The 13,067-nt window shown below is 34.0% G+C and overlaps 1 protein-coding gene across 1 annotated transcript in view; it reads left to right on the forward strand.

The window, feature by feature from the left end:
- The first annotated feature begins 2,904 nt into the window (after positions 1-2,904).
- The window catches only part of LOC132562646 (receptor-type tyrosine-protein phosphatase kappa-like), a 32,479-nt gene continuing 22,316 nt past the window's right edge, over positions 2,905-13,067 (forward strand). The window contains exons 1-8 of the mRNA XM_060227400.1: positions 2,905-3,001; positions 8,032-8,172; positions 9,142-9,351; positions 9,730-9,830; positions 10,784-10,952; positions 11,664-11,798; positions 12,086-12,223; positions 12,856-12,993. Coding sequence (XP_060083383.1) covers positions 2,905-3,001; positions 8,032-8,172; positions 9,142-9,351; positions 9,730-9,830; positions 10,784-10,952; positions 11,664-11,798; positions 12,086-12,223; positions 12,856-12,993 — 1,129 coding nt within the window. The remainder of the gene's footprint in view (positions 3,002-8,031; positions 8,173-9,141; positions 9,352-9,729; positions 9,831-10,783; positions 10,953-11,663; positions 11,799-12,085; positions 12,224-12,855; positions 12,994-13,067) is intronic.

A 13,067-nucleotide genomic window follows, 5' to 3' on the forward strand; every position in this document is an offset into this window, starting at 1 on the left:
ATGTGGAAACTGTTTAGAATCATTATGTAAAAGTGCAATCATATCCATTTTTTTTTCAGCTCAAACGTGTCCTCATTGAAACCGACAATCTCGACAAAATTGTCATCAACGCCGACATTCTGAAGTGTGAGGCAGCTATGGACGTTTTGGAAAAACTGGATATTGTTATAACCGGTTCTTCAATTGAACGGATCCCGACAACCCTAGAACAGGTGGCGAACAGCGTTTGGATAGCTCTTTTGTATAGAGCTCCTACACAAGCGGTACAACACTGAGCTATGACACATACTTATATGTCAGAAATGATAGAGACAGTGTCCTAATATCAAATGTTTGATTACTATTTACTTACATTAACAGTTATAACATACCACGACTTTATTCAATATAGCAATAACCGATATATTTCTCATTCTTTATTAAATCCGTTCATTTCACTTGTCATTCCGAACATTAATTGTGCTTTTTCGACTGCAAGCGAAAGAAATAGTGTAGATATAGATATCATATTTCAAGCATATAAATATATGCATTATTAGCAAAAATAGCATAGTTCCGTTGTTTCTTGTTGTTGATATATGTACATATTAGCTTTGTTCAAGGTACGCTTCTGTACATTTATTGCGTGGTGCGCTTTATCCGCTTTATTATTTCAATTAAAAAATGGAGGACGACCCAAAAGTTTAAGATGAAATAAGACATTTTCTCGGGTTTGAATTTCTGAATAGATAATTGACACCCACTATCAAAAAATTGCACTGATTGGATAAAGATAAAATAAACGTTAGTTTTAGCGAAATATCGTTTTGGCTTATCATGATTTGTTAAAATGTTAAAAAAATGTCTTATGGAATTAGATGGTTTCTTTATTTTGCAACAATGATATATCTAGATAATATATGAACATAGGATGAACATTTCACGGGTTTCTCATAAACCACAACTCAATTTCTTAGCCACTTGATTTCATGTTTTGAAGAATTCTCAGAAAATTTCGAAATGCTAAAAAGTTCGGTCACTTTTTAACTATAAATTAAATCATAAAAAAAATCCTTAATAAAGAGAATGATTTTGCAGTCTTACCTCAGTCTACATGATATCTAACTAAATTGTGAAGTTCTTCGTATTTTTGTTCGAAGAGGAGCATTGTACAAGGAACGTCCCCTTTTTTGTCCAAACCCAACTTCATCCTCACAGTATTCCACACCCGCAACCCCTTCATCGTGTATATCGAATAATGATGATAATTAACTACATAGTTATCAAACGATTCTTCAATCCTAGCTAAATTCACAATAAAAGTAATAATTCGAGAGTTGTCTCCCCTCTCACATCAAAACCAGGCCTTGGTTGTTCGAAGGCTCCATTGTAGATACGTATTAGTGAAAATTTTCGAATAATTAAAACACAACTGGAAACACTCCTTAAAATTGTTGTAATTTTGTTAAGTATACATTTTGCTTTCAACACTCTTGATCGTTTAACAGCATTTTCTTTTACCTACAACAAGTAAACTTTAACCTTTGAGTAACCGGTGCCAGGTCATTTTGTGGAGCTTTTCAAAGCTAGGAGATGGAAATGAAAGGAAATTGACATATGGAACTTAGTTCCCAGCACTGAAATTTTATTGAATTATATAACCAGAACTTTGATTTATCAAGACAGCGACAGTTACATGAGGTCGTCCATACACATATATAATTTATCATACTTGTTTTCATGAGCACGGCATTATCGTTACATAAAGTAACGATGAAGAGGTAGAATTCGAAGTATAATTAATGATATCAAACATCTGACAATTATGACGTAATTTTTACTGTTGTGTACGAGATCCAGAAGGGAGATTTCACGACAACAACATGTGATGTCCCCTCCAGACCACGTACAAGTCAGTGATTATTGTTTGCAGAGGAACGTTCAATTAACAGGAGATCATCACATCTGTTCCTCTTGATCTGTAACAATGTCAGTAAAAACAAACCTATTGTAGTTAAAACAAATTTAAGCATTGAATTGCCTTGTAATGACACTTATTTAATTTGTGACAGAGCTTTGTAGGTAAACACGACATGCTGTATATAGCATGTATGGTATAACAATATATATCAATGCTGAAGTAAACCGTTGGTAAAAGATCTTATGCACAAAATTATAAAGGTAACATCCGGAACGCCACCCTCCACTTGAACTACAAGGCTCGTATGATAAAACTGTATACACGTCCCCGGATCTACTTATGTATATACCGTATTCATCAGCGCAAAATTAATACACACGTACAAACATATTTGTATAAAAACGAAGATGCGGTCAAGTGACAAATGACCAGTGGAGCGGTTTGTATGAGGTATGCTCGTTTGTCTTGTAGTACGTAATGCCAGGTAAATATTTGAAGCATAGACATATCAGAACACATCAGAACATAATATGAATTCGAAAAATAGGTTTAATTAAATTCCAAAAGAAAGAAAATAAGTGTTCGAAAGGGAAAATGGCTGTGAGGTCATTTAAGGTGATTGAGTGAAACACAGAATCCAACACCCACTTGACCAGAGTGACGTCACGGTGTGTCCAAGTACAAACTGGACAGGTGTGGGATGCTATCTTGTATATGATGGATGGGCATGGTTTGATGTAACGTCAGTGATATTTACCTGTCCTAGGTACACAAACATACAGGTAAACCTATAGTATACTTATATGTACTGCCCGGGGGTCCGTCAGTCTAGCAGCTCTCTGGCTTGCGGGATTAGCCATGTCTTACTAATATATACTTCCGTGTTTTTCATCACTTATAATTTCGTCAAAGGCCACTGAAGATACATGAAAGGAATATGGAAAATATAAACGATTTTTAAACAGTGGTTTTGAGGTATTTGGTCGATATTTGTGTCCGTAACAATGGCCAGCAGCGGTCAGCCCCAATACCAGAGTCCAGTACTGGACATGTTCATGTGGTGGATGTTTATTTCTTGGATGGTCAGATACACGATGGCCAGTAAGTAAAGACAACATTTACTTTATCCTTTTGTTATCGAATAGAATATTTTACAATTTCCATAGTGTGGACACATAAGTAACACATATAAACATTGTCATCTAAATCTTATTTTCGTTAATTCTTTAAGTTCTCAATTTTTATCACTGTTCTCACATATATCACAAAACGATGTACCTTGATCAACTTCCAACCTTTTTAATTAATGTTTTTCCTGTGTATACTGAAACATCTGAATGATTTACGTTATTTTTCGCTCTGCTAACTCACATTATCATGTGACTTTGGTAAAAAAAAACCCCATTAATTTTCAATATTTAACTGTACAAAATTAATGTTCCTCCGTTAAACGGTCTCCCTCCGCCATTATGATCTTGATAAGGACCATTACTGGTTTGTAACAAATAAATTAATTTTTGTTCAGTAATTAGCTAATTAGCTAGTAATAGTTTTGTCTTATCTGAAACTACATGCAGATACAACGTTAAAACTTATGTTTTGCCAAATTACATCATTCACACATAAAAAAAACTACACATGTATCTTCATTAATTTACACATGTATGTCCATTAAACTACACGTGTATCTGAATTGAATTACACGTGTATCATTGTACTGCTTATTTTCATTGTGCTACGGGTGCATCTTTTTTATGCTTAACGTGTATTTCACTGTGCTACATGTGTATCTGCATTGTGCTACACGTGTATCTACAGTAAACTCCACGTATCCAAATTATAATATACCTTTATTTACATTAAAGTATACACGAGTCCACATTTTACCTTACGTGTACCTACATGTTTGACTTCACAATTATGTATGTGTCAATTTACATTTTGTTACACGTGTATCCAGTTAAACAGGAGTAATATATGTACATTTATCACGGAACCGTTAGTGGCACATGTATTTACAAGTAGCTACACGTGAGGAACACGTGTAATTAGTTACAGGTGAGTGGTACATCTAATAATAATTTGCTACACGCAAGTGACACGTAAATACTTTGTTACATAAATGTGGTGTCATGCGCATTTTATTACTCTTTTCACTGACAAAACGTTGCAATATTTGTTCTGTAGTTACTCAAGTGTTACAAATAAAATTACATATGTGTTGCAGGTGCATCTTATTGTATTTTGTGAAAAACGTATCTATTTATGGGTTTGTGACATTTTTATCAAGTTACACGTGCGTTACACGTGCGTAACAGATACCCGTGTACATCACATATCATAGAATGTGATTTATTCCTACTTTCAATTATCATGACAGAGAAATTGTCAGAGAATGTATATATTAGATGTGTATGGACATTATGGAACATTTTAAAGATTGGTTAAAAAAAATAAAACATTCAATAAAATAGAACCCCCTCAATTATGTATATGTGTACATGTATATGTTTACATGTATATGTTTACATGTATATGTGTACATTTTCGAATCCTCCAACTAACCTCAGTGTTATTAACCGATTTATCATATCCTTACTTGTTTATAACGTCCACTTGAATATCTATAAAATAACAAATCCTAGTTTATTAGTCGATTCTATCGGTCTCTGACCGTTACGTTCATGTACATATAAGCAATGAGTCATCGACTGTTGACTGATGAGAAAAGAGTTTCAAAAGAAATGAAATAATGAACAACAGAAAATATTATTTTGTCCAATAGTTAGACTTGTATTTCTTTTCGTGGTCTTCTGTGCGTTTCATGTCTTGACTTTAAAGAGAATTTTATGGTTATGTTACTATATGTACGTAATACAGTACATGCGGATGAGGTTATAGATTTATCATTTCTTAATTTGATAATAAATCCGCCACATAAAAAACAATAAATTACGTGTCTTTCAATTGATTATATACATAACCATAACTTCTTTTTTATAACAAAACGAAAAACAAGGCTAAAACACACACACACGCACGCACACCCACACGCACACACACACTCACACATACATACATACATACATACATACATACATACATACATACATACATACATACATACATACATACATACATACATACATACATACATACAATACATACGTATACATACAATTGGGCACTTCTCATTATTTTTTCTAGATTTGATAAAAAAAATCTTACAACTGTCTTAATCAGTGAAACACTACAATTAGAAAACATATCTTCAACTTAAATATACTAGGATTTTTGTGATAATATTAAAGTATTTATGACGTATTTATTTTATCAATTCATTCTGATATTCGTAAAAGTAATGGTACTCGTCACCTACACCCAACACAAAAAGAGGACCTATCCCATTCAATCGAGGCGCACCTGTCCATCGACTTGTTTCAATTGGTAATTTCAAATCGGATGTTCAAAATCAACAGAATATTCTTTTTTCTTTTTAATATAACTTTTCCAAATAGGGCTCTTATTCCCATCTGCTTTTTAAAAGATTGAAAAGGTTTGTCCACGAGAAGAAACATCACAAGTATCTATATCATGATACCATTTTTTAAAAATAAATTGGTCAATTAATCTTTGTTTGATAGCACATTTGAAAAAAAATCTTATTTACAGTTAATATATTTTGTTGATTCCATACATAGTTGAATCTAGTATTATTAAAACTAGACTTCACAAGTCAGCCATTTGACCTCCATTTGACCTCCATTTGGCCTTGCAAATGCTCGTGCTTTATTATTATTTTTTTTAATAACGATTTTGGTTTCTCTTACATCAACGGCCATTTTCCATCTTTCACAATAATTTTGAAAGCAGTTTTGTGACTTTGTAAACCGGGTTTTGATTCAGCCATCAACACAAAATCATCAGTATATACAATGATAAAATGTTATGTATGTCCTATATGAGTTACGTATGTTGTATATATTTATTTTAAAGAATTGATGTAATTTTCAATTAACTTTTGATATCTTTAAAAATTAAAGGAAATAAAATGGTGATAAATTATTACTCTGGTTCCTGTGGTAAAAACATGAATAGCCACGCCTGCTCCTGCCATAGGGAATACGTTTACAATGGTAGAAACAATAGCGAGATACATATATATGCAACTTCCTGATTCCACAATGACACGTGCCGAGTGTCAGATACCATTCACGGATGTTGATTTCACACCTGATGAACGATACTGTACAGGTAAACACATTTATTATAACTGTCACAAATCATAATTTACGGAATCTATTGATTTGGTATCGATTATGTCAATTACGTCATTCTATTTAGATCTATCTACAACAACAGTGTTAATGTCTGGAGGCTTTATTTATGTATCCCATTCATGGACGAGTTGTACATTTTGATATTTATCAAGGCTGCGTTCAAACATGTGTATGGTCTAGGATCTAAATCTTACTGTAATAATGTACAGTACCGGCAACTGCTAATAAAACATATTATTATAATAAGCATTGTACATGTACTTGTATTCAAATTACCGTTATTGTAATAATTGTTTCTACTGCTATAGAAGTTCGTGTCGATTACCAGCCAATATGGCATATTATACAAAGATAGCATATGTGCTCGTCAAGAACAACAACTCGTTCTTGTGCAACCGGAAACGAAAAGCGACAAGACCAAAAAATGAAAACAAGGCATTTCATTGCAACAACACATTCTGTAAATTAGCGAATTCGAACTGTTGTGTTATAGCCATGTCTGGTTGTTGCGACAATTCATCACCATAAAAAAATATCTGAAAAAAAATAAAATATCGTTTAAAATATCCTTACAAAATTAGTGATATACTACATTGTAATATTGTAATATCACACATAACATGTATCGTAATGAAATACGGGGTTGAAATTTCCCTGATGCGATGTATCCACAAACAGTGATGACACGTGACACGATAAACTCTCTGTAAGAATGCTTTGATCAGCTTGTAATGTCCTCGGTACCAGGGAGAGTATCAAATTTCTGTCAAATCACAACGTATTTTACATCAATGGTCAAAGCTGAACTATGAAGGAACATCTTATGATGTTTCCTCGCAATTAAAATAACACCACCATTTCGTGTATAAATCTATGTAACTGTGATTAATATCAACTTTAAATCTGACAGACAGGACATGCACATGGCATTCCATAAAAACAGCACCACCTGAAAACATCTTATAACGTGTTACATTCTCAAATACTTTAAGGATTTTTTTGTATTCGTTTGTGAACTTTTAAATGAGCAAGAAACACATGAATGCCTTTACTTCGAGTTCAGTTGCACCAATAACTAGAATTGTGTTATATGTTAAATTGAACATGATTGGACATCAAAGAAATACGTTATACATACTGCAGCCAATGTGGCACAAAGGAATTTCCAAAAAACATAGATACTTTCTTCATGGTACAGACAGTAGCATTATCCTTAAACATATCATAGGAACAAACACACAATGGACTGTTTTACACGTAGGTATTACACGTGTATTTCTTTATATGACATCATTGCCTGGTTAGTTTCTGGGTTTAAGTCTTCGCTGTTCTTCCTACCGTCGTCATGGCATTATCACTTTTAAAACAAGATTGAAGAATAATTTTATAAGCTTGATTAATGAAGGGGTCGTTAACTAACTGAAATCTTTATTTGTAGCCAAAATTTTCTTACAAGATTTACACTTTGTGTGTTGTTGGAAGTGTTTGATCCTCGGTAGTATGGCTGATGGTTCTGTTGATGTCAACCTTATCAAGCTTGTTCACATCATTCAAGAACGTGACATTACTTACATGATTTGACCCAGAAGACGGGTATTACTGCCTGTTATAGAAATATCATTGTTTTTACTATATTTTTGTTTCGGAACATTTCAAACATGATTATGTTTTATTTCTAAAACCATTTTTCGCTCAAAGCGGTTGAAATTACCAAATGCACTGTACATACTTATGTTTTAGCTATTTATTTATTCATTTATGCATCATTCTAAATATATTTTAAAACATATGAGACCTTAACCCAAAGATACAATCAATGTTGTTACATTTCTGTTAATTTGTTGTTTTCAGATCCCTGCCCAATGGGTACGTTTGGAGATCTGTGTCAGTATAAGTGTCACTGCGAGTTCGGAGCGGCTTGTACTCCAACTACAGGGGAGTGTTTCGCTGGATGTGAGGAAGGATATATAGGGAAACCTACATGTCAGATAAGTAGGTGAAATAAGAACATGAGTCATTGCATCAATTCCAGCAACATAAACAAAATGGTATTACTGATTGCCTGGAATAGTGTTACATTATTCCCAATAAAAAGTCATATCGACCGGTCATGCAATGGGTTGTTCATTCGGGATATGTATATCATTTTATATTCTGCACGCTCCGTTTTCATTCAATCGAAAAGTGACACGATTCAGAATATACACATGTATTTGACGTTATCAGATACGTGAAAATAAGGAAATATATTGAAATAATGAGCAAGTGAACCTCCCCATGTAAATTTTGACACTTTTTATTTCGATCACTTCAGATTTTCGTCAGACGCCTCCTAGGATTTCAAATTTTGGTTCTAACATCACTAACAATTTCCATGAAGAAACAGCTGCTGTGTGATACAGTTTAATTAGCTAGTTGGGTCGACTGTATCTATTTCTAAATTTAAATTGAAATGTGCCATCTACTTGTTAGTCATTTGTATAATCTAGTATTGTATTTCTAAAATAATTCTTAAAATCGATCATGCTTACGATTTTTAGATTGCGCTGAGCACAGATTCATTCTTGAACGAAAAGAACATTTTCCAATGAAATAGAATTTTATACTAAACAAATCATAGTCTTTTGATTTTGGTCGATACATGGTTTTATCGACCACAGAAAAATACATATGTCAACGTCGATTTGTTTCTCGAATTGACTAAACCATGTATTGATATCACTTCATTCAGCGAAATCAGTATAACGGAAATGGGTTAACAATTTGTGTCGTTATAGTAAGTGTATTGACATAAAGGTATTTCAAACACAATTCTACTTCAACATCGTTCTGTAATTAGTCATTTTAACCCTTTTTGATTTGAGCTTACATTCTGAAAGATTATGTCGAGTTTTCCTTGCGTTTGAGACACTTGCTCTGTGCTTTCGTTTATTCTACCATGTTTAACAATGTTCATTCCAGAGAATGTAGCCCTAGGAAAGGAGACTGACCAGAATGGAGACACGACAGTAACGTCCAGTCTCGTGGTGGACGGTGACCGAAGACAGGATGGTTCGACGTACGGTTGTTCACGCGCGATTGACACTAAATATCCTTTCATTGCCTGGTGGTACGTCGACTTAGGGCAGAACTACAGCCTCAACAGAATCAAGATCTACTTCCGGAACGATTGTGAGTTGTCTGTGTTTCTTGACGAATTCAACACCTGTCCGGATAAACTCGTGTTTTGATTTATCGATAGTGCTCCTCAAACTACGGGACTATAAATTAAATCCTGCCTATTTCACCTCTGGGAAAGAAAAAAAAGGTTAAGAAAATGAAACGGAGATTTTATTTTCGTTCATTTTGTGGGTGCTCTTGATAAACTCAATGAAAATAAGTGTGCACGAAATAGAAGTTGGGCACCACGAATATATATAATTTGACAGTAAGTACGAACAGACACATTTTTTTCTTTGTTCTGATATCTCAACATCCACTTTTTTGTTTTTATCCGTATTCCTGGTGCATTGATGATACTTATGATTTTGTTTCGCTTTATTTTTACAGTGGCGATAAATAAGCCAAGAAGAGAAGGAGTTCGTGTTTACGTCACATCCTCCCCTCTCGACTTTAACGCCAATGCCTTGTGTTACAAAGACATCCTTAAGGTATATTTCATCTGCGTTGCTTTGTGTACCGTTGGTCTTTCCATTCTGAAAATACACCAAAACAACTATAAATCATATTCTTGAATTCAGGAGTATTTTTTTCAAATTTTTAAAACAAGACTGGCACATTGTGTGTTTTGAATAATCACATCCACCCAAGTTATACTAAGGAAGTGTATTCCGGCCACGTTATGTTTTATTTTCACTCGAAATTTCGAGTTAGTAATCCGAAGTTTCGAGTTTGTTATCCGAAGTTTTGAGTTGTTATCTCGAAACTTCGGGTTAATATCTCAAAATTTCAATAACTCGAAATTTCGACTTACTAACTCAAAAATTTGAATTACTAATTCGAAATTTCAAGATAAAATAAAACATAACGTGGCCGAAATAAGCTTCTGTAATATACACCTCTGTCATGGCTGCATTTTATAATTTAATTTTTCCTTTTCGACTCTACGTTTGTGGAAGTGACTTAACGTTGGTTCCGATAAAAGTCTAATGCTGTGTATGCGAACATTCTGTAAATGACAATAAAACAAAAGCGTTTAGTATTGCTTATCCAATAGTTCTGTCACGTGCATTTGAATTATAATAGGTTTAACAGGCTGAAGTATATCCTTAAGAGTCTTGAAATGTAAATATAAAATTCAACAATTATGATAAGATTTTACTGAATGTGACAGTAAATACTATAACGCATTGCAACTAATTTTTGATGAACAATCTCTCATAAAGAGTAAAGCAATTATTGCATGAACTATTTCTGAAGAAAAGTCTTAAAATAACTACCATTACATATTTAAGATGTCCGTGTTTTCAAACAATTATATTTTGCATAGTGTAAAAGAAATGTTAAGCGTTTTATTGATGTATTAACTTAACGTTCGAATATCCATATTTCTGATATTCAACAAATGAATTTAAAACCCGTCATTTCTTGAATGAATTCTTAGCCGGATGGAATAATTGCTCCCCCAGACCTGTTAGACCTAAGGAACTGTACAACTAACGGGCGCTATGTGATTGTATATAACGAGAGACCACTGGTGGACCCAATGAACTGTCCAACAACAACGTATTCTTGCTGGGCTAACCTTGAAATCTGTGAAGTGGAAGTCTTCGGTAAGCACTGTCTTGCTGACGAAAATGTAGTCTAAATGTGCTTTATCGAATGGTCAACGTATCGCTCACGTTTGCTTTCATACAGAGTTCTAAGATCGAACTTAAAAGAAAGAGAAATTAGCATATTAACTTACAGCTTTTCCCATAATTACCTTTAATCAACGTCAAAAGAAGAAAAGAAGAATCATGCTGTATCATAATTGTTTAATCTTATTCTAATAACTTCAACTTTTGCTTTCTCTATCATCACATACATGTTTGTGATCTCTTTTTGGCTGATATAACTCGCTGCCAATAGCTCAACTTAATAAAAGCAACAATGAAACTACCGACATGTTAATATAATGTTAAGTCAAGCACACATACGATGAAACTAGGACAAAATATAGATTAACAAGGACACTCCTGCACAATGTACAAGGTCAATAAGGTGATCCAGTATTCAACAACGACACCAGCCATGTCTTGGTCACTCCATGTACTTGAAATCGCACAAAGAAAAAGAGTTTTTCTCAATGAGATCACTATGACGACCGTAGAACTACCCCATAATCTTCATCTACCTTCATTTCTCGAAGTTAGTTCGTCTGTCAGTTGTCGATGTCTTGTACAATCCACTTTTGCTTGTCAATAGTGTTTAACGCTAATTGCATGCTATAGTATATATACATACATTGTTATTACAGTATTGTAAACGTGTGCTTTTTCCAGCTTGTACTGAAGGGACATTTGGCGATAATTGCGACAAGTTCTGTCACTGCAAGAACGGAACATGTGACCCAAACACGGGTATTTGTCCTGGAGGAGAATGCCAGGAAGGTTGGATGGGAGAGCAATGTGATATTGGTATGGTTACCTTGTTAAGAGTTATTATATATTTTATAAATATAATGAATATAGCATGGAAAAATAGAAAAAAAGTCCTTTTCATCAGGACTTCAGATATATATATATTCTTGTTAATGTTTGAAATGTTTGTACGTGGTGGTAATTTGTGGCTCCAGTCCCATACGAAAAATATTCATGGTCATCAAACTAGATTAGAACGATCGAAGATTGTTTTTATATCTTTCAACATAAACTTATCTGATCCCGTCATAAGATCTTACATGATTGCAATCATCGCGTCATAGGTTGCCCGGATGGAAAATATGGTATTGGATGCAACCAGACTTGCGGAAAATGTCGTAATGGTGACGTATGTGAGACTATGTTTGGCACATGTCCAAATGGTTGTGAGCCAGGCTTTGACGGCCCAGCTTGTAAAGATTGTAAGTATTGAATTGCGTATAAAAATATACACTGTAAAAAAGGGTACTTTAGCATCGAACACAGTTTGTTTCTGCTTTGTACATGGGAAAATGAACGTTTCGTAATGAAAATAACAAATATAGTATGAAGAAGGGCGGGTCTGTTTTGCATTTTCCAAGATGGTTATCTTTGTTATGTTTATACTGATCATTCAAACCTCATCCACAACGTCAGATATTATCTTGTTTGGGGATACCTAAAGACATCGTTATCTATGTATTCTGATGGAGTTTTACATGATAGCGTGTGAATATCAGAGTTAGGTTGGTGACGACATTCATTGAAAAACCAACTAAATGTAATCTCTCTGTGATAGCTCCATATGTAAGCGTACTTTCTAGTACATAATATTTAAAACGAAGTTCAATGATAATACATTGCATAGTATCGTTCTTCATCAATGCAATTGGCAAAACATGTTCTAAAAAGTACTTCGATGCAGATAAATTTATTCAGCAATAGTATTTGACGTGATATAGTGTTGAATTTTTTATGACCTTTGACCTTGCGTGTAACGCCTATCAGTATCGTGATAAACTCTACTTATATGTATATATGTAATACTTGTAATTATTTTTACTGTTTGTCCCAGCCTGCCCAGATTTTCGGTACGGTCAGACATGCCTGGGAAAGTGTGACAACTGTGCTAACAATACGGACTGTGACAAGGTCTCGGGGTTCTGTCCTGGCAGATGTGACAGGGGATGGCATGGCGTCAGGTGTGACGAAAGTAAGATATCATCTATCTGGAGTCATACTGTCGAAGAATCATACCTTGTATCTATCTATTTACTCAATTCTGGT

The sequence above is a fragment of the Ylistrum balloti genome, unplaced genomic scaffold, assembly GCF_031769215.1.
Source record: "Ylistrum balloti isolate Yb309-2 unplaced genomic scaffold, AGI_CSIRO_Ybal_v1 Utg371472, whole genome shotgun sequence".
Lineage (NCBI taxonomy): Eukaryota > Metazoa > Mollusca > Bivalvia > Pectinida > Pectinidae > Ylistrum > Ylistrum balloti.